Source organism: Typha angustifolia, chromosome 9, assembly GCF_048772165.1.
Source record: "Typha angustifolia cultivar Huaian chromosome 9, ASM4877216v1, whole genome shotgun sequence".
In the NCBI taxonomy this organism is placed as follows: domain Eukaryota; kingdom Viridiplantae; phylum Streptophyta; class Magnoliopsida; order Poales; family Typhaceae; genus Typha; species Typha angustifolia.
Genome location: NC_133247.1, coordinates 5,540,430 through 5,561,485, shown reverse-complemented (window position 1 = coordinate 5,561,485; position 21,056 = coordinate 5,540,430). Strand labels below are relative to the sequence as shown.

At 35.1% G+C, this 21,056-nt stretch overlaps 2 protein-coding genes across 2 annotated transcripts; both read left to right on the top strand.

The window, feature by feature from the left end:
- Positions 1–395: 395 nt before the first annotated feature.
- Positions 396–6,993, top strand: LOC140767731 (3-oxoacyl-[acyl-carrier-protein] synthase, mitochondrial). The gene is made up of 14 exons (XM_073107744.1): positions 396–503; positions 601–830; positions 1,898–2,005; positions 2,086–2,157; positions 2,318–2,404; positions 2,513–2,664; positions 3,085–3,165; positions 3,258–3,291; positions 4,277–4,343; positions 4,433–4,509; positions 4,835–4,895; positions 5,026–5,108; positions 5,379–5,450; positions 6,446–6,993. Exons 1-14 carry the CDS (start codon positions 404–406, stop codon positions 6,608–6,610), a joined length of 1,389 nt encoding a protein of 462 aa, XP_072963845.1. The 5' UTR covers positions 396–403; the 3' UTR covers positions 6,611–6,993.
- A 3,569-nt stretch (positions 6,994–10,562) lies between these two features.
- On the top strand, positions 10,563–21,011 carry LOC140767173 (fumarylacetoacetase). Its single transcript, XM_073106992.1, has 14 exons — positions 10,563–10,991; positions 11,973–12,051; positions 12,871–12,929; positions 13,005–13,129; positions 13,940–14,014; positions 14,583–14,658; positions 14,976–15,075; positions 15,164–15,223; positions 15,330–15,400; positions 15,579–15,641; positions 15,785–15,849; positions 18,611–18,707; positions 18,840–18,965; positions 20,665–21,011. The coding sequence occupies exons 1-14, from the start codon at positions 10,773–10,775 to the stop codon at positions 20,725–20,727; spliced, it is 1,278 nt and encodes a 425-aa protein (XP_072963093.1). The 5' UTR covers positions 10,563–10,772; the 3' UTR covers positions 20,728–21,011.
- The last annotated feature ends 45 nt before the right edge of the window (positions 21,012–21,056 follow it).

Below are 21,056 nucleotides of genomic sequence, written 5' to 3'. Positions count from 1 at the left end.
TATAATATATATATATATATATTTTTTTTTTTTCTTATTAGAATTTAGATAGTAATTTCAAAATATACATAGTTTCGTTTATTAATTTTAAAGTGAATTAAAAAATATACAAAAAAATTAGGGGTAGATTATTTGAAATAGTAAAATACTCTACAAAGGGTGAAGAGTGTTGCAGTTTAGTTTAAACAAGGAATTAAATCTTTTATTCATCTGGGTGTCATGTGAGATTAGGTCATATTGCAGGGTTGCAAATGTAAATTAACCTAAAGTTAATTTAGGATGCAAACCGATTCCTTCAATACCCAAATCCGTTAACTGTCGGATCCGGGTTTGGATCTCCCTGATCTGGAAAATATATAAAAGTAAAATCGAAGCACAAAAATTGGAAAGAGAAACTGCCGCCATGGAAGCCTTCCGCCGTCATCTCCTCCGCCGTCGCTTCTTCTCAACGAGGCCTTTCCCTCCGCCGCCCACCTCCCCCTCCCGCCGAGTCGTAGTCACAGGTAAAGTTCCCGTTCTGACCCCGCCCTTGCGGACTCTACCGTTCGGTTTCGATCCGATGGCGATGATGAGATCTCTCTGACCTCCTCTTCTGGTCAGGGCTGGGCATGGTGACTCCTCTCGGCTGCGGCGTGGAGTCCACATGGCTCCATCTCGTGGAGGGGCGTTGCGGGGTGCGCGCGCTCGCCCCTGGGGATCTCCGGATGGAGGGGTTCGATGAGGCTGTGGTGATGCACACGTACGAGCAGTTGGCTTCAAAGGTCGCCGCCGTCGTGCCATGTGGGAAGGAGGAAGGGGAGTTCGATGAGGAGGTTTGGGTTCAGTCCAAGGTTAGTTGGAAGTTTGATTTTTTTTTTTTTTTTTTTGTTACTTGGATCTTGCTTATTTCTTGCCGCTCAGTTCATTAGTGAAAGATGGGATTTTGGGACTTTTCTTGCGTCAGTTTCCTGTTTATTATAGTTGAATTTTGAGGAATATCATCAATGTTGCAATATGCGGTCGTCGCCTACGAGCTAAAATCTAATCACCTGACATAAAGAATTAATTGGTAGTCGATGAAGCCGTTAATGCACACGTAAGACCCTTTATTTTTTCACAAGGTTGCTGCTATCGTTTCCTGCTGGAAAAGGGAAATTTTATAAGTTGGTTCGGATTAAGTTGAAGGCTCCATGCTTGGTGAGAGAAAGGATCTTGAGACTGGTGTATTGTTTGTCCTGCCTCTGGGATCGGTACATGGTGTAAGATAGGAATTTGAGACTTGGATATTGCTTCTTGCACTTCAATTTTATTTCTTACAAGGAGAATTGGATTCGTCAAAGTTTGAGCAAATGTTTGGATTTCGAGACTTGGGTTTTATCTTCTTTCCTTCTGAAATATTGGATTCTAAGAACTGAGTATTGTTTCTTGCATCAGTTTCAGCCATGGTTCGTCATTTTTTTCTCTTTAAGGTGGAAAAATGGAAGTGGGACTTGGATTGTGTTTTTTATGATGCTTTCCTGCTTTCAAAGGTTTAGGAGAAATTTGGACTTTGAAACCTGAGTCCTGTTTTCTTCATTTTATATGAGCTCTTAACAAGATAATGATAGGATTTTGAAATCTCTTTTCTATATTATTGAATGGTGTATCCTGGTTGCATAATTGGTCCGTGTTTGAGGACTGCTTCAGTTCTCTAGTAAAACCATCTATCACGTGTTAATAGCTCACTTTTAGCACATTTTATAACTTGTATATGATTGACTTGACATTCCATTTCTATCACTGTGCACTTCGTTATGGAATCCTTAAAGAAGTTAAATCCCTTCCTAGATAAGATACCATATTCCTTCAATAGTCACAGAACTAGAATTATTATTATTATACACTTTCTTGCACGAGTTGATTGAAAATTTCTTTTCAGGATCATAAATCTATAGCAAGATTTATAGCATATGCACTATGTGCTACTGATGAAGCTCTTAGAGATGCAAACTGGCTACCTACTGAAGATGAAAAGAAAGAAAGAACTGTACACATCTACCTTTCATCTGCCCTTAAACTTGCCTGCAAGAAAGTATCCTTTTCTGTATCTAATTTGAGGATGACCAGGGTGTTTCGATTGGTGGGGGCATTGGAAGCATATCAGATATTTTAGATGCATCAAAAATGATTTGTGAAAAGGTTGGTTTTTTGCTTATTAGCATCACTGTTTTGCTTCGTCTGCATGATATATACTTACTTCCTGGTAATTCATGTTATGGATAATGCATAATAGTTCACCCCAGTCATCGCATATTAAGATAATATACTAATATTGTGTTCTTTTACTTCATCAATACAGCGTCTACGTCGCCTTAGTCCATTCTTCGTACCTAGGATTTTAATCAACATGGCATCAGGTCATGTCAGCATAAAATATGGATTCCAGGTGAGTTTATAAGTGCTATCATTGAACTTATTTGTTAATTCAGTCTTTATAATTTGATAGGTTTTTGTTAGCAAAGATGAATTAAAAGTTTTTTTTTTTCTTTTCAAGGGTCCAAACCATGCTGCTGTGACAGCCTGTGCCACAGGGGCTCACTCCATTGGTGATGCTGCAAGAATGATTCAATTTGGAGATGCAGATGTTATGGTAGCTGGAGGAACAGAGTCCAGTATTGATGCACTATCAATAGCTGGATTTTGTAGGCAAGTGTTAAAGGTTCACTTTGTGTATCTTTGTCACAATTATTATAGGCATTCTTGACACCTTGTATGTTTACTATAGGTCCTCATTTTGGATCTTTATTTGAGCTTCGCCCCTTCCTCCTTCCCTCTTTTTCTTTTTTCCGATGCTGCTGGGTTGTCCTCCGCTAAACTGTAGGAAGCACCTGAAAATTTTTTTTTCTTAATGAACTCTCATTTATATACATATATGCCGTTATGAGGCTAAGCTCCATAAACATGTTCAATTCTAGTAATGAAGAATGATTATTCTCATTTGATGTACATCAATGATTTCTTCCCTTTGCATTGATTACTCTATCCTCTTATTTTTTAAAATAGCATAAGAAAAGGATTATCAGGAGTTCTTCTCAATTATTCTACTTGCTATCTGTCATTTCACAGGTTACGGGCGTTGACTACAAAGTATAACTCTCTCCCTGATGTATCTTCTCGACCATTTGATTGCAATAGAGATGGATTCGTGTAGGCCATGCTCCCATAACCTTATGTTGATTTTCTATTTCTTCTTTATTTTTCTTGTATCTTATGGCTCATATGCAATATTAATTATCCAGGATTGGTGAAGGCTCTGGTGTCATGGTGTTGGAGGTGAGTAAGAATTTTCAGTTTTTCTTCTGAACTCGTTCTCCCATCATATTATTTCTTCTTTATTTATTTATAAAATGTATCACTGAGATGTATAATTCAACCATTTTAGTAACATATGAATTGTGAATTGGCCGATAACTTATACATATGAATTATGATGATTGTAGAATGTGTATGAGAGTAGAGTTGCTCAAATAGTTCACTTGATATACTCTTATGTATGTATCACTCACTCAACACCACTTTCATACTTGGTAACTGTTAAGCAACTATTGGAGGGTATGATGAGGACATGAAGTTTTGATATAACTATGTAAGAATATGTTCTTAAAGACTATGTATGTTTGAAGAACATACTAGATAAAAACCTAGTGGTCAAATATAATGGAGAAGAGTGTATTTTCTTATTTTTATTACTTGATAGGTGACATAATTTAACAATGATTCTCATGTATGAGAGAATGATGCTTCAAATTTTATAAATTTAACTGTGAGACCCTGGGCATTAGATGAGCTTGCATTTACCCGAATGTTAAAACAATCTTGTTCTAATAATCACATAGACTGTTTGAAAATCAAGGGCAATGGAGGGAGTTTAGGCTTTCGTAATTAATCACATAGGTTGCAATAGTATGAATTAGTTGATTAATTGAGATGGTTTAGACTTTTGCAATTAACATTAGAGGAGGCATCTATAATTTCAAGTGACAGATAAAAACTGTGATAAATAATTTGCAAGGCTTGAATAACTGAATATAGGAATAGTCATTCATAAGAAAATTAGCCCAAGGAAGCCAATCATTAATAATCTTTCAGACTACGGCTTGTTTTATGACTGGTGTTTCCTCTTCAGGTTTTCCGAGTTTGTTCCCGCTATTGCTAAATACGCTGTTGTACTGTGATATTTTAAGTATAACAATTTTCTTCTAATGATGTGTTGTATATTCTTGTTGGATGACCTTTCCCACTTTCTATCTTTCGGAAGGCATTTGACCATGCAAAGGAACGTGGAGCGAAAATTTATGCAGAAGTTCGAGGGTATGGAATGTCAGGTATCTTATGTTTCAAGTTTAGATTGCTGATTGCTCAATAGTCAAATAGCTCCTAGGTATCGAATGTATGATGATGCTAATTCTGTTAGGTGATGCTTACCACATAACGAAGCCACAATATGATGGAAAGGGTGCTATTTTAGCTATGCAGCGTGCATTAGATCAGGTATTACTTTCTGCTACTTTATCTCTGTCTCTACAGTTGGGCAAATATGTTGGCTTTATCTAGAGATTTTCAGACTTAGATATTACTTTCCGTATTGTAAAACTTCATCTTTCAGATGTATCATGCATCAAATGATTTTCTTGTGGATTTCTTTTCAATTTCTTTTGTTAAATCAGTTATTCATCTGTAGGTGCCTTATATAAGATGACCCTATAGTTCATTTTTGTTTAAATTTCAATAATAGCATGTATAAAGTCTGCATTAGCAGTATATCACGAAGTCACATATCCAAATTTTTTGGTTCTTCTTTTTCCTCCATATGTAGTCAGGGGTTCATCCAAGTCAAGTAGATTATGTGAATGCACATGCAACATCGACTCCTCTAGGTAACATAACTATAGCTTCACATTTTACAATATAATGCTTTACAGAATATTAATTTTTGTCCATTTTGCTGATTCCCTAAAGCTAGTTACTACGAAATGCTAATTATGTTTGGGTGCTGCTGTTAACCAGGTGATGCGATAGAGGCCAATGCTATTAAATCTGTCTTCTTAGATCATGCAACATCTGGTGCTTTGGCATTCTCCTCCACAAAGGTAATGTTCAACTTGTATTGTTTCATGCTGTTGTACCCCTTTAGAGTTGGTGTAATGGCAAAGGCTTGTAACCATGCACCCAGACCCCAAAGCCATGGGTTCCAGTCATGGAAGTGAGCTCTCAAAGAAAGGCGTAGGCTGTGAATATTTTGGTCTCCCATAACCCCACATCTGTGGGATGCTTGTGCACATGGATGCCTTTCATCATGATGCTGTTATATACTTTTGGTTCTTCTGGTCTTTATCATTGCTAACACCTGTTATCTTTAGGGCGCTACTGGTCATCTACTTGGAGCAGCTGGGTCTGTGGAAGCAATATTCACTGTTCTAGCTATCCACCATGTATGTTTACTTGACAATTATATACTCTCTCTCTACACACATGCACACACATGTGTTAGACTGTAAACTTTATTGCCAAATAGTATGCCTTGGGATTCACAAAAGCTTATTCCAAGATGGAGAGAGTAGTGTATTGTCACCTTTTCTCACCTCGGAATGGTTTTTATCAAAGCTGAGGCACACTTAATGGATAGAAGACTGTTAAGAACAAACTTTCTTCTAAATTTTAACATGAAGTTTGTATTCCAACTATATATGTATATATGGCTGGACTAAAATCTTGATGTTGAAACTTTGAAAATTATGGCACATATGTTGCCATAATTTGCATCTTGGGATTGTAAAAACCTCACACAGAGGTGAAGAAATTTCAGGGCATCTTTCTGTGAAGTTCATGTTGAGATGAGTGTCCTACAATCTCAGGACACGAGCATAGTGAAGTACTAAATTCTTTTTCAAAATATTAATGTTCTGTTAAGTTCACTTTCTTCATGTGATGCTGGATGTTTTCTACCACCCTCCCTTTTTTTGTATTCACTGGAAATAGATCTAAGAATGTTTCATCTCTTTCTGTTTTATTCATGTAGCACGCCTAGAAATTTATATTAGGTAAGCTCTCAACCATAAAAAAGTAAACGTTGATCAGTGTTTGTTTGGAGAACCTCATTTTTCACAGATAAAATATCAATTTTGATGTCAGCTGGATCCTGCTGTTTATGAATCAACCTTCGTTTATATTTGCTCCTAAGTTCTGATTTTTTTTTTTTCTCTTTCTTTCCGTGATCAAGTTGTTTCACATGCTATGAATCATGTGATTGTAAAGTTTGTAATATAACAACTAATCACTGCCAATTACTACTGTTCTTTTTCTTTCAACTATGACAAATCATATTGAGTGTTCTAACATTTATGTACTGCTTTGCCTGTGGGGGGGAATATATTATGTGTGAGCTGTGTTTGGAATAGTTTATGTTGATCACAACTGCTGGTTCCAGGGGATTGCTCCTCCGACAATTAATCTCAATAGACCTGACCCAGTTTTTGAAGGTGCATACACACCGCTAGATGCCCCGAAGAAGATGCAAATAAGAGCTGCGCTCTCAAATTCTTTCGGCTTTGGTGGAACCAATGCATCCTTGCTGTTCTCCTGTCCGCCGTAGCACAACTAGCGATCGGGACACTTCAAAATCTTGTCACCTTATGGAAAATGTTGCAAAAGTCAGGAAACTCCTGTCTTTGTACCGTCCTGCGACCCTAAATAGGGAGATGGCGGAGAACAAGATCCAGGCATCAAGATGATAGGATTATTATTTCGTCTGATAAAGTTATTGTTCAGATGAACCACTTGCCATTTTGCATTATTTTCTCCTCTCTCGCAGAAATTTCTTTTTGCCAATCAGAGAAATGTACTATTACTGTATGACAAGTTCGCCGAAGTTCCGAAATTATGTCTTCAGATTGCTAATTTTCTGTCAGTTTTGAGAATTCTCAGAGGTGTCATTTTATTTTGTTTTTATTTTTTCAATAGAAGTTTTAATTTTGCCTGTCAAGCTTACAAAATGCGTTCACCTAAAATTCTCCACCGACCACCGGTGGTTAGAAATCTATTTTTGTCATGGAATGCTTCCCTCAGGAGACTCGTAGGTAAGGGGCATCAAATTTTAGTGACAATAACATGCCTTAGCTTGGCAAATGTTTGACCAAAATAAGCCTCCATAGAAACTTTTTTAGAATATTTAATCCCCAAACTTAATATCTAACCGAGTCTATTTTGCACACGTTAGGTTAGGCGCCGTAGAAAAATGATGAACTGTTTAGCATTTTATCTAGAACCTGAAAGCACTAATAGGATTAGCGGTTTTATTTTAAGCTAAGTCATTGAACATATCGAAATTCTATATGAACACTTATCAAGTTCACTTTAACTATACTGTTAGCATAAATTAAGAGTTGAAATGCCAACAATTAAGTTGGTAATTTAACTAGGATAATAAGTTCCGGAGAGTGGACCATTTTGAGTAAATGAGTTTATAAGAAGGCCTAATTGATTAAAAACTCTAGCTTGGCCTTAAATTAAGACATAAACTAAAAGCCATAAAATGATAAAATTGCCCTACTTTTAATCATTAAAACCATTAACCATAGGATTTTTACATAATTGCCTCTGAGAACACTCAAAATTACGTAGTTGCCACTGCATTTTTTTTAAAATATTATAATTGCCGCTAAAATCTTTTAGAGCCTTTTACCAAAATTGCTCTATTTTAAAATTTATTTATCAAAATAAGCAACATCTAAACTAAAACCCTTAATTATTAAGCGTTTTTCTTATGTAGCATTTTAGATAATGCCCTCATATAAGATTAACGTTTTACTTAAAGAATACTGATCACTGTGTTTTAATATTGGATAGGTTTTATAAACTACTTTTAATAATTTATATGAGGGCAAAGATGTCTTTTGGGTCTACGTTGGTGTTTTAATCGTCGATTTAATTAACAGACTGATGCTGTTTTTAAAATTAAAAGATGATAATGCTCTTGGTGGCAATTATGATATTTTGAGAAAATTTGGGGATAATTATGTAAAAATCCCAAACCATCGTCTCACCTGCACCATCTCACACACAAGCACATCAAATTACGCCTTAACTACCACCCTTAACTAATCTAATTATTATATTATAGACACTTCAACTGCCATCCTGCCTTAATTATCAATAGAAAATTACATATAACAACCTGCTTTTTAAAGTAATTATAATTTACACCGTACATTTTTACTATTTCCAAATCGAGCTCTATAATTTAATGAATATTTACAAAAAATACCCTAATTTAAATTTGATCTAACACCGTAAAAATATTCCGTTAAGTATATATATTTTACTTCTAAAATAACTAAAACGTCTTTAATTTAACTTAGTTGATATATTTTTATACTTAACACAGATGTTTAATTAAGTTTAACTAACTAATCTAATATTATAGTATTTTTTTTTCACATATTCACTAAATCATAGACCTCAATTTATAAATAATAAAAATATAGGACGTAAATCATAATTTCACTATAAGACAGTGTCCTGTGCAAATTATCTATTAATTAATTAATTAATTAATCCCACGTGGATCTCATGTTAGCACTTTTGAATCCCCCCCCCCTCTCTCTCTCTCTCTCTCTCACACAGCTTAAAACAACATGGAACTTTTAAGACAAATATATCTTTAGCTTTTAAAACAAAATAAAATTTTAAATAGTTTATAGAGATATTAAACGCTTATTTAAAACTTAAGGTTTGAAAATATAAATCAGTTTACTAGTTCTATGATTTATATAAAAATTTGAATCCATTAAGGAATTCGCCAAGTTAAAATTTCCATTAAGTCATTCCACTAGGTTAGAGGTTTTCAAACATACTTAGTTTTGTATTTAAATTTTAAAACATATTAGACATGTAAAATAAATATTGAAGAGACTTAGTGTGGTAAGAAAGACTATGTTTATTGGGGACCATTGTACCTAACAACTTGCATTACTTGTCTTATTATTATGGGCACCCCTGTGTAGCTAGATTCCCATTTCTCTACTTTTGATATAATATCAATAAAAACACTCTGACTTACATTTAATATTTTATTAAATGTAACATCTTTATGAAAGAAAATTAACACTTTCTTTGAAAAGAGTTAGATACTTTAAAAAGTCCGACAAAAGTCATACCTTTAGATTTTCTGTCTAAATTAACGACGCATAATTAAATGACTAAAATACCCCCGTTAGTTTGTTAGGTAAAATCGACGATGTTTTGATCTAGCTTTTTTTTTTTTTTTTAATTTAGGCAACTTTATCTTCTTCCGTAACCAGGGTTTGAGATTGAGAAGAGCGGAAGAGCATTTTTGTTTAGAAAAGTAAGGAAGTGAGCCTGTTATTTAGTTTTTAAAATTATTAGGGTGTGTCACCTTAATTTAGATAGAAAATCTAATGGTATTATTTTAGTTTGTAAGTACAAGTCTAACTTTGGGCATAAGTGCAGAGCCTAAAATATATTTAATTTTCTTAAAAAATAAACTCTATTCACTTTGTATTTGAAACTTCAGTTTTATAAAAGGTAGTGCTCTATTCCTTTGTAGTATAGGAATAAAAATATAATATATGAGAAGTCGGTGAATACTAGTATAGATAAAAGTGTAAGACGGTGTGGAAGATGTAAATTAGTGCTAATAACAAAGATAGCACTAGTCAGGGAGGGACTACCGTTTTTTAAGGATATCCCATCATCTGAGTCTGATTCCAAGTTTTGGGTAGATATTCTCGGTAGTGAACTTGGTTAGTGGCTGATATTAAATTACTCACTTACAATTATTAAAATTATAAAATTGTTCATACTTTTAGAGAGGCTAATCGGGCTACTGATTGGCTTACTAATTATGGTAGAACATAGGTTATGGTTGTATTTGGATATGGTTTTTTTCTTAATCTTTTTCGGTTTTTGGTCACCGATTCTAATGAAGCCATTTGTAACCGTGGAAGTTGATCTATAATATCTTTTCCCGTTTTAACAAAAAATTGTAACACATATAACAATGATGATTGTAACAATACTTTTATATTCTAATTCTAACAATCGTTAATTTTTAAACCCTCGTATAATCTTATATATGATTAGATTCAGAGTCTTAACTATATTCTAAAAGAGTAGATACAACGTAACACCCAAATAGGTGGATGAATAATAAATTTAAATATTTAATATATAAATAGCAAGCTGACCATCTTCATAACTTAAATTTATTTTTATTTTATATATTTCATATTAATATTTTATATTTATTTAAAGTATTACTATATTACATTTTTTATTTATTTCTGTTACACCACGATTTTTTTTTGAACCGAACGTGATTAATTTTGATAATTAACGTAACATAAATAAATGATATTTAATGATATTATTTAAGTTTGAGATAACCAATATTAGTTTAAAATAATAATTGACATTATTAATTTTTTATTATCAAGGATAATAATGTAATTTTATTTAGTTATTCTCTCTCTCTATATATAAATAAAATCCTTTTTATCTAATTCCATGAAGTAGGTATCAACCTCACGCACGCTTCTCAACGGAAGGTCCAGATGATCAGAAGCAATCCCAGCCTCCGATTTATCCGGTAGGAGTACGATTCCCTTACCATCACGCTACCTACTTCCGTTTCCGGAACGATGAAGGGAGGAGTATAAGTATCAGATTACAGCGAGATGGAGAGACTACTGTGACTCCATCTTTGTCTCGTCCTCCTTCGTTGGTAGCGCAAGGGGATGGGTCTCAAATCCTTCGTGGAGGTGCCTCGGGAGTCCCACTTCCCCTTGGAGAACCTCCCCTTCGGCATCTTCCGCCCCAAACCCTCACCTGGTGCGGCGGCGGAGGCGGCGCGGCCGGGGGTGGCGATCGGGGATTTCGTCGTCGACCTCTCCGCCGTCGCCGCCGCGGGACTCTTCGATGGCCCCGTCCTCAGGGGCTCCGAGTGCTTCTTCCAGGTCCCTATCTCGCTCTTGTTTGATGCTACTTTTGACATTTCTAGGGTCTGATTGAACTGTGGGAGCAAAAGACGGTCCTTTTCGTGAGATTTGGCGTTTATTGTGAAAAAAAGATTTGACTTTTTTCCTTGTCCTGGAGAGGAGGATTTGGGCCACCGTGTCATGCTATTAGCGGACATGATTTTCTAAACGGTGACATAAATTCCACCGAGCAGATAGAAAGATTTTTTTTTCATGTTTTCCTTAAAAAATACATTTTGAATGAGATCTGAATAGAAAGATTATGTTAGAATGAGATCTGAATCACAAAGTGACGGTGTAATTGTCGTTTAACTATAAGAGGTAACTCCCTGTTTGGATGGAGAGAATATGAGAGAAGAGAAGAGAAAGCAACGAAAGAAAATAATTTTCTCTTGTTTAGATTGACTTTTTAGGAGTAAAAAGGGTGAGAAGGGAAGAGGGGAGGAGATAAAAAAATAAAACGTTACTTTTTTCTTTCCAAAAGTGGAGAGAAACGGAAGGAAAAAAAGAGGAAAGAAGAACATAAGTTTATTATACTTTAAATTTCAAAAATTGCCACTATTTTATTATACTATTAAGTCCTCCTTTTTTTCAATATTAAAGATTTGATTTTGAGCAGTATTAGGATGTATAACTCTTTATCTGATTAACCGTGCCGTTAGAAGATCTGTCTCAAGTTTATTATATTTTAAATTTAAAAAAAGGCCACTATTTATTATACTATTTAGTCCTTTTTTTCAATATTATTATTTGATCATGTAAGAATTATAAAAGGATTTGATTTTGAGATGTCCCATTTCAAGAAATATGTTAAGTTGATGCTCACGTCATAATAGTTGTTCTGATTGGCTTAATTGTTGGTTATTGTGAAAGTTAGAAATGTCTTGAACTTCATGTTTAATGTTGATTTGTTAGCGTTGTTTTGGTAACTGGTATATCTTTTGCTTGTTCTAATTCCAGACATCTCTTAACATATTTCTTGAAATGGGACGGCCAGCTTGGAAGGAGGCACGATTGACTCTCCAAAAAATTCTGTCAGGTATTGCTGTTGTACTAAGTGGTCCCCTGGTTCATGTCATCTGTATTCATTTACTAATTTATTGGAGGAATGACAATTGGGTGAAGGAGTGGTTACAGACTATCCTAAATCTATGGAACTATGCTTGTAAATCTAGGATCCTACTGTACAATATAGTTCTATAAGCGCATCTTCTTCATTGATAGCAATGGAAATAAGCTTACTAGAGTAATAATAGTTCTTTGTCATCGTTCATCATCTGTGCCTTGGGTCGGCAAGAATACAATTCAATGATAAGAAGGCGTTAAATAAATTGACAAATTTTATAAGAGGCTATCAACCTAACATCAACCCTCTACAATTAATATCAAATTCCTTGCTTAAGAAAAAAATTGCACTTTTTAGTTGTGGTGCCTTTTCCTTTGTTAGACACGTAGACTTGCTGAAAGTTCCCTAAAAGTTTCAACTATATATATTTCGTGGTTTTTTGCCAAGTTCAATTGTTAGAAGGTATAAATGGCTTCCTTTGGCACTGCTTGTGGTGACAACAACAAATGGTTTTTCTACGCCTCCAAGCCAGTGACTCAGTGACTAATGAGAAGAAAAAGTCCTAATTTGTATACATGAGGTTCTTTCACCTAACACATAGGAAATACACACAAATCTCTCTTTCCTAAACAGTGGGATGATTCCCTTATGTTCTTGAAGATATGGGTCTTAATATTCTTTTGGCGCAATCTTTATACAGGAAACCTTTTCTTTCTGAAAAAAATGCTCAAAAGCCTTGTAGATTTTTGGTGATTTTAAGTATGTGCAATATTATCTTTTTCTCCTTTGCAGCTGATGAGCCGATTTTACGTGACAATGCAAATTTGAGGGAAAAGTCTCTTTTGCCAATGGTAGGTGATTCTCTATGACATTTTTTTGCTCCTCATTACCAAATGAAATGCTGATGTTATCTTTTGAACAAGCAGATTGAGGTAGAGATGCTTCTGCCTATTGTTATAGGTGATTACACAGATTTCTTTTCTTCTATGCATCATGCAAAGAACTGCGGAACCATTTTTCGAGGACCAGAGAATGCCATCCCACAAAACTGGTAGCTTTCTTTGGATATCTGAATAATTCATATTGCATTCAAATCTAGCCCTTTATTGTTAATCAAGATTGTTCTGATCTTCATTATTTGATGAAATGAATGCAGAAAACATTGGTATGATTAATGTTATCCTTTAAGAGTAAAGATGGAGTTAATTTCATATTTGGTTAATAGAATTACTTTTTAACTCATGTAGTGTTTCAGACTTCGAGCATTACAGGATGACATATTTACTAGGTGGATTTAGTAGATAATAGTTTATTGCTGGAAAAGAGACAAAGATATATCTCATATGAATAAGAACTTTTACCAGGAAAAAAGAAATAGAAAAGATAAATGGCTTGAGAAATGCTTCATCTAAGAGTGGAGACTAGGTTTACTAAATAGCTACCATAATCTTTCTTTTTAAGCATTTAGGCATCATTGACAATCTTTTCATATGATGCATACATTAAAATGCTGGGTAGCTATTATTATAATGTGATACCTGCCCGACAAACTCGCTCCATTAGGTGATGCATATACATTTGCAATACATATACATACATATATACTAGGACATGCATTTGGACACGTACATTTTATGTCACATTATCGTGTACCTTCCTTTTGGTATCTCATTTGCCTTTCGTTTCCATTGACCATTATTGGTCCTGCTGCAATTTCTCATCTGATCTGTAAACTTTGTTCATGCCTTCAAATCGTTTTAGTATCTCTCTTTACTGCACTTGTCAGGTGTTCAACATATAGAGCAAGGACTGCTGTTATATTTGCAGCATATCCTTTACCAACATTTGTTTGAACTTTCAGGTTTCACCTTCCAATAGCTTATCATGGACGTTCTTCGTCTGTAGTGATCTCTGGAACAGACATTATCCGCCCGAGGTGTGCTTATTAGAAACCAAAATATTCTGGTCATTGTTCGAGTGTTTCTTCATTTCTTGGATGCCATAATGAGAAGTTAATTGCGTTTACCTGATCAGAGTAAAGATCATTCTTCTATATGTGGTTTTCCATTGTTAATATTTGAAATTTTGAATATAGTAGAGTTATGCTGCAGTTCATCTATATAGCACCAATCCAAGTGGAAATTTGAATATTTATGTATGCCTAAGTTTTCTGGTTGATATGACCTTTAAGAGATTCAAGATGGAAATTGATTGTTTCTTTCTTGAAATCATGGAAGCTAACAAGGAACTCTTCTAGTTTTTTTTCTCAATTCTCATGAAGCCTATGATCTAATGTATAGACCAGTTTATTGACATTTTGATATACACAGTAAAACAAAATGTCCTGGAGTTGACTTTCAAATAACTGGTCTGTTTGTTTCGACCTTTTAATGATATATAGTGTACATATATGTGGTGTTTATTAAATGAAGATTTGGTGAGATAGAGGTGTTCATGGACCGACCAATAACTGGCTAAGATTCTTTCTTTCCCTTTCTTTTCAGAGGCCAGGGTCATCCAACGGGAAATTCTCCACCATATTTTGGGCCCTCCCAAAAGCTGGATTTTGAGCTTGAAATGGTTAGCCTTATTTGAGTTCCTAATCACAATTTTTCTATATTATTTTCTCCTTTATATGTATTTTCCATGCTTTGATGAATATCCTTTAAATTTCTACTTCCATTTATTGTTGTCACTGAAAAGTTTCTACCATAACCACTTATATCCTTTCTTTTTTTTGGGACAAAAAGACATTCATCTATGTCACTGGATTGCCATGGAATTGTTTACATATCAAATAGCATGTTACTAGGTTCTGCATAAATCTTTAGCTTTATTGTGGTTACTTTTCGTGGTACATCATCTTCATGAAAGTTATTTAATATTATTGCTTCCAGGCAGCTATAGTAGGGCCAGGAAATGAGTTGGGCAAACCAATAGATATTAATGAGGCAGCAGACCATATATTCGGACTAGTACTAATGAATGACTGGAGTGGTAGTTTTCTTTTCCTTATGTCAGCTTTAGACTAGTCAAAATTTCAACTACTTTATACTTATTAATTATTATTGATGTGTTTTTCCAGCCAGGGATATGCAAGCATGGGAATATGTACCTCTTGGGCCTTTCCTTGGAAAAAGCTTTGGTAGGAAAATTGATATCTATTCACAGTAAATGTTTATAACACGTCATCTGACACTTTCCATAGTTTGTTGAATTTTATCATCCTTTTGTACTTCGATTTGTTGTAGGTACAACAATATCACCATGGATTGTGACTTTAGATGCTCTAGAACCTTTTGCTTGTGCTGCTCCAAAACAGGTGGTTAGATCTTTTCAGTCTTGGTACATAACTACACCATTATTTGATAGCTTACGAAGACGAGTTCAGCTACTCGAATTTGATTATACATAGTTTCATGAATTGGAAGCTGTTATTGTAGTAGTTTTCATTAACAGAAGTTAAATTCTAGTTATAACTAATATGCTTTTATTTGCAGGAACCTGAGCCTTTGCCATACTTAACAGAAAAGAAGCATATAAACTACGACATACCTCTGGAAGTATGTACTTTGTAACCATCATTTTGTTAGTTTGCTAGGATGTTCATTCTTAGAACAGAAATTGATAACAAGGTGATGTAGTAGAAGTGTAGAACTTCTCCATGACATCCAGGTATTGATAAGTCTATGTTCTTTGCTGCAAGGTTTGGATCAAACCCAAAGGTCATGACCTTCCATCAATAGTCACAAGGAGTAACTTTAGTCATCTGTAAGTGTTTCCATCCTAGGTTTTATTGTTTAAACTACCTTTTAACACTATATTCCATTTTTAGAAGCTTCTGTTCAACAAATCTTAGATGATGCCTCTTTTCCTACTTTATCTAGTGGTCTGCATTGTTGAGTGAAACAATTGATGCTTTCTTTATTTTTGCGTTTCCTCTTCTAGATGAAGATAATCAAGGCATAACAATGGGTTTTGCAATTTTTGCAGACAAACATATTAATTGGTTCACTAGAATGGTTAATCCTTATTGAATTACATTAAGCTGAGGTTCTGAGTGTATAGAGTATTGTCGAGAAGTATTTTTAATAATGTATGAACTCTGAACTGTTGATTGATTAATTTGTTGAGGATACTAACTCTGACCATCTCATGAAAGAATCTCAGATATAAGATATATCCAAACGTTTGTTTCTATTGATATGTAGCTTTCTTCATGTAATGCTAAGCAAGTCAAATGAAACATATACGTTACGTGAGATGCAGTATCATTTGCCAATTTTTACACCCTATAGGAATCTTTGCTTACCCTATATTTGGTTAGAATATGACCATTCTGTTTAAGTTTTTATACAGAAACTTTGATTACAACATACCAAGCATTAGTAATCCTTTTCGGTGGGAAAAGACTATTGATAAGCACCTCCATTCTATATGTGATATTTATATATACCCTCTATCTTCACTCTATATGTTGTTAGAATTCCTTGAATTTTAGGTTGCTAGAACCTCTTGACCCTTAGATACCTCTCGTATATTACAAGTACTGGAAATGTCTCAAATAACATTATACCAGACAACAACTTTACTGGTTCCTCAGGCTTTTAAGTATATACTGGAGTGCATCCGGCACCATAGGTTTCATCTGATGAGTTAAGATCTCTTCATCCTTACTGATCATGCTCATGCACTTCATTATGAATCTTCTCAAGATCTCAATAAAATTTCAGATTACCACTTTCAGGTTTTGTTTATTCAGTTGGCAGTTCATATTGGAATTGGATGAAATGTAGTACAAGTTTGAGTTTGGATGCTGTGTCCTGGTCATTTCTTGCTAGTCTAGTGATTCAGTGATTAAAATTGGTGGCATTGTATGTCTATTGGTCCTCGAACCAAAACTTAAAATCCTGTTCTCTGGGATTTAATTTCTAATGCATTAGCTACATCACTTTACAATTTTACTTTCAAAATAAAATTCAGAATCGGATATTTGCATTGAACCCAAAACAATGAAATAAACCAAATGCTAATTAAGGAAGTAAAAAGGAAGATTAAAATAAACCAATTGCTAATTAACCAGCAAAATTAGATAATTTAACTCTAAGCTATAAATCAAAGTACCTATAAATAGATAATTTAACTCAAGAGACCTATCAAATTACATATAAATTGGTGAAGTGATGGATCTTGGTGACAACGATGGAGCGGTGATGGCCACGGAGCTTGGTGATGGCGACCGAATGGTGGTATTGGTAGAGCTTGGTGATGGCGAGCTCGAGGAGGGAGGATGCAGAGCTTGGTGACGGCGACAGAGTGGTAATGGCGTGGAGCTTGGTCACGGTGAGCTCGAGGAGGGAGGAGGCAGAGCTTGGTGACGGCGGTGGAGCTTGGTGACGACGGTAGAGCTTGGTCACGGTGAGCTCGAAGAGGGAGGAGGCAGAGCTTGAAGACGGCGATGGAGTGGTGATAGCGGTGGAGCTTGATCACGACAAGCTAGAGGAGGGAGGATAAGCTTGGTGAAGCGACGAAATGGTGATGGCAGTGGAGCTTGGTCACGGCGGAGATGCGATGGTGGCGGAGAGCTTAGTTGGCAAGTCGTCGAGCTCGAGGAGGGACCAGAAAAGGCGAGGTTGGTGATGTCGTGACTGAGGAGGTGATGGCATCTGGTGATCGGTGATGGCGAGGACGCCAAGAAGAGACTTTAGAGTTGGGGGTGGAGGTGGCTACGGGCTCAATTGGGATTTGGGGGAGATGGAGAGGGTAGGGCTACAAAATAGATGAGTTGGGTATTTAAATAGCGAGTAAATCGATATCCATTATCTGAATCCGTATCCGATAATATTAATTATACCCATATCCATATCCGGATCCGGATATTTTCTTAACAAACTATCCATATTCGAATCCGGATCTGGACATTTTACTACACTTATATCCGTATCTAGGATTCAGACATTTTACTATACTTATATCCGTATCTAGGATTCGGACATTTTACTATACTTCTATCCGTATCAGTATTTGGATCCGGATCGAATAAGATTTTTCTATCTGTATCTAATCCGGATCAAGTAGCGGGTCAGGTCGGACTTAAAACGACCCGTTTTCACCCTTAGTGATAGTTGTGGAATGAAGTGAAATACAACAATCATGTTTTTATTCATAGGGTTTTGGGAACATACAAGCACAATCGTTGTGCCTGATCGTTGACCCAAATCCTCGGCCTCTCATCATCCCCTCGGAGATTGTATATGTGTCTTACTTGAAAATAAGCAACTTTTGTATTGCAAGGACGAAAGTAGGACCTATTAAGTTTAACATAGTTGTTACCACTGGAAGAATGAATCACTTGCATCAATTCTGAATAAGTGGTGAAACTTTTTTTTATTTCTTTATGTTTAGTTATTGTGCTTATTATATTAAAAAGAAGATTCATGCAATCCTACTATTTATTTTCTACAAGATCAATGAAGGAATTATCTGTGTTATATTGCATAACTTATCCGCCTTCTCCATGAACATCTATCAGATATTGGACTTTGACACAGCAAGTAGCACATCACACTATTAATGGTTGCAACTTAAGATCTGGTGATCTACTTGGAACTGGGACCATCAGTGGACCTGTATGTAACTATTTTTCTTTCTGATTGCTCTCAATATTTTCCTCATTCTGATGTTCTCTCCCCTTTTATTGGTTATTATTTATGTTCTCTTATTGGCTTTGTTGATTTCCTTCTGACATGATATTCTTTCAGGAACCAGAATCATTTGGTTGCTTGCTAGAGCTGACATGGAATGCACAAAAGCCACTAGCCTTGAGTGGCTTAACCCGGAAGTATTTAGAAGATGGAGATGAAGTCATCTTTACTGCATGTTGCAAGGTTTAAAGTCATGAAACTCTTCCATTTGAGATTATGTTATTTTTAGATCCTTATCATCCGCTGAGGTAAATAGAATGCATAAAATGAAAAAGAAAAAGAAACTTTTGTATTTTATTTTTCCATTGTTGTTGTTGTTAACAGCATGTTCCCAAATTTGGTCGATCACAACTTAGACCGGCTGATCCGGACCTAAAATTTAATTGGGGTCGGCTAGATCAATTGAAACTAAATTATTTTAATAGTTAGGTCAATCTAAAATATATCTAACTTATAATTGATGTCCTCAGCTGCTTTTTTTATCAAGTTTTTAGTTTATACCCTTTATCTCTCACACATTTTATTCCCACCTCTCATACTTTACCATGCTCATCCAGTGACCGTTTTGGTGAGCTCTTTTGGCTATTCTGCACTCTTGTGAACTCGGATAAATATTTCTTTTTCTCATTTCTCTTATCTCTTTCTCACATACTCTTTAACTCCTATTTTTTTACTACTGTAAAATAATAATGAAGAGAGAGATCTCTCTTCACTATTATTCTACAGTAGTAATGTACGAATATAAAAAATTATCAAATTCAAATCAAAATTCATCATAGCTTTTGAGTGAGTTCTTTTTAGTTTTTAGGCTTTATACGTGATTTTTTTTTCCCTGTTATTTTTTTTCTAATTTTTTAAAAAAAATTCTGCATTTTTAAATAATAGTTAAAATTTTACGTAACTAAACATACTTTGATTTGATATGTACGGCCGGTACAATCGATACTACCAATACGACCGACATATATTATTTTTTCTAATGGCCGATCTCAATCTTAATACTGAGTTTCAAAACTTTGGTTGAGAAATATTGAGCCAAACTAACTTTTACTCTTAACATCCTTGCAAAATTTGTCTACCATATCACTGCCTTGAGAGTACATGGCACAGTCATGAACTAACAAGGAGTAATTGTTACTATAAGAAAAGAAAAGAAAAAGAAAGGCCAGCTTCTACAGTTCCAAATCATTTGAACATTGTGAGTAACTTGTTCCAGAACCCAAGTGGCTTATGCTTTGCTCATGTTATAATTTGGAGATAGTGGTCTAATGCTACCAAAAAAAACTTGACCTCACAACATCTCTGTAGCTTAATATGTTTAGGTCACATAAGTTTGGCCCCTTCCCCTTTCTCCCCTTCTCTTTGATTCCTTGTTGATGTCTGTTTCTCAATTTATACTTGCGAATGATATTGATGTCAGAACATAATCCTATCTTGGTTTTCTGTTATGTTATATGCTTCATTGCATAACATGTAAACATTTACTTCATTTTGGATAGATAACCCCCCACTTTACTGTTCTATTTTCCCATCAGATTTTACATTTACAAGGAAAAGTGTACTATATTGGTCATTTTCTTTATGTCGTGAGTTGCAATATCCACTGCTATTGTTCCCTGCATCTTATCATATAGTTTTCCATTCATGTCCTGTCTTCATATGCCTGTCATATACTTTACTCAAAAACCAGAGCCCTGAGTCAATCCTGCTATGGTTTATGTTAGTATAGTTGCAATTTTAAAGGCATTACTTTGTTTCGCAAGCCTTTGAAGACGTGTGTTATATTCAATCGCAGCAGATCTATGCTCTGCAGGCATGAAACTACCTATTTTATAGTTTAGCTTTCAGTGATCATTAAGTTGATAAGTGTGAATATTTGCAGGGGAAAGACTACAATGTAGGCTTTGGGACATGCACCGGGAAGGTTCTCCCAGCATCCTCCTGAGAGAATCCAAAGGTCAAGCACCCATTGTGTCATCAGCTTATTGGTAATAGAAGGAAAGAAGATCTGAAGTTTTTCAGCAAACGCAACTGAAATGCATTTGCTTCTACTTTCTAGTGCTGCCCACATTTTTATGTCATAAGACACTGAACTCTATGATCTATCAACCGTAAATCGGAGTTATGATTGGTGATGGTGTCAAAAAACAGTGAACTCTCTAGTTTTTTTTTTCTTCAATATTTTTATTGTGTTATTTGAAGTTATTTTGAGTGTTATCTTCTTTGATAGTGCTGGTAATCCTTGGTAGTGGCCTTATTAATGCAATTTGATGA

Bases quoted from the DNA above. Each gene is read 5' to 3' on its own strand.
- LOC140767731 (XM_073107744.1), top strand. From the start codon at position 404: ATGGAAGCCTTCCGCCGTCATCTCCTCCGCCGTCGCTTCTTCTCAACG. The intron at 504-600 runs GTAAAGTTCCCG...TCTTCTGGTCAG, and splicing joins CCGCCGAGTCGTAGTCACAG to GGCTGGGCATGGTGACTCCT. The intron at 5,109-5,378 runs GTAATGTTCAAC...TGTTATCTTTAG, and splicing joins TGGCATTCTCCTCCACAAAG to GGCGCTACTGGTCATCTACT.
- LOC140767173 (XM_073106992.1), top strand. From the start codon at position 10,773: ATGGGTCTCAAATCCTTCGTGGAGGTGCCTCGGGAGTCCCACTTCCCC. The intron at 13,130-13,939 runs GTAGCTTTCTTT...TTGAACTTTCAG, and splicing joins AATGCCATCCCACAAAACTG to GTTTCACCTTCCAATAGCTT. The intron at 18,966-20,664 runs GTTTAAAGTCAT...GAATATTTGCAG, and splicing joins TCTTTACTGCATGTTGCAAG to GGGAAAGACTACAATGTAGG.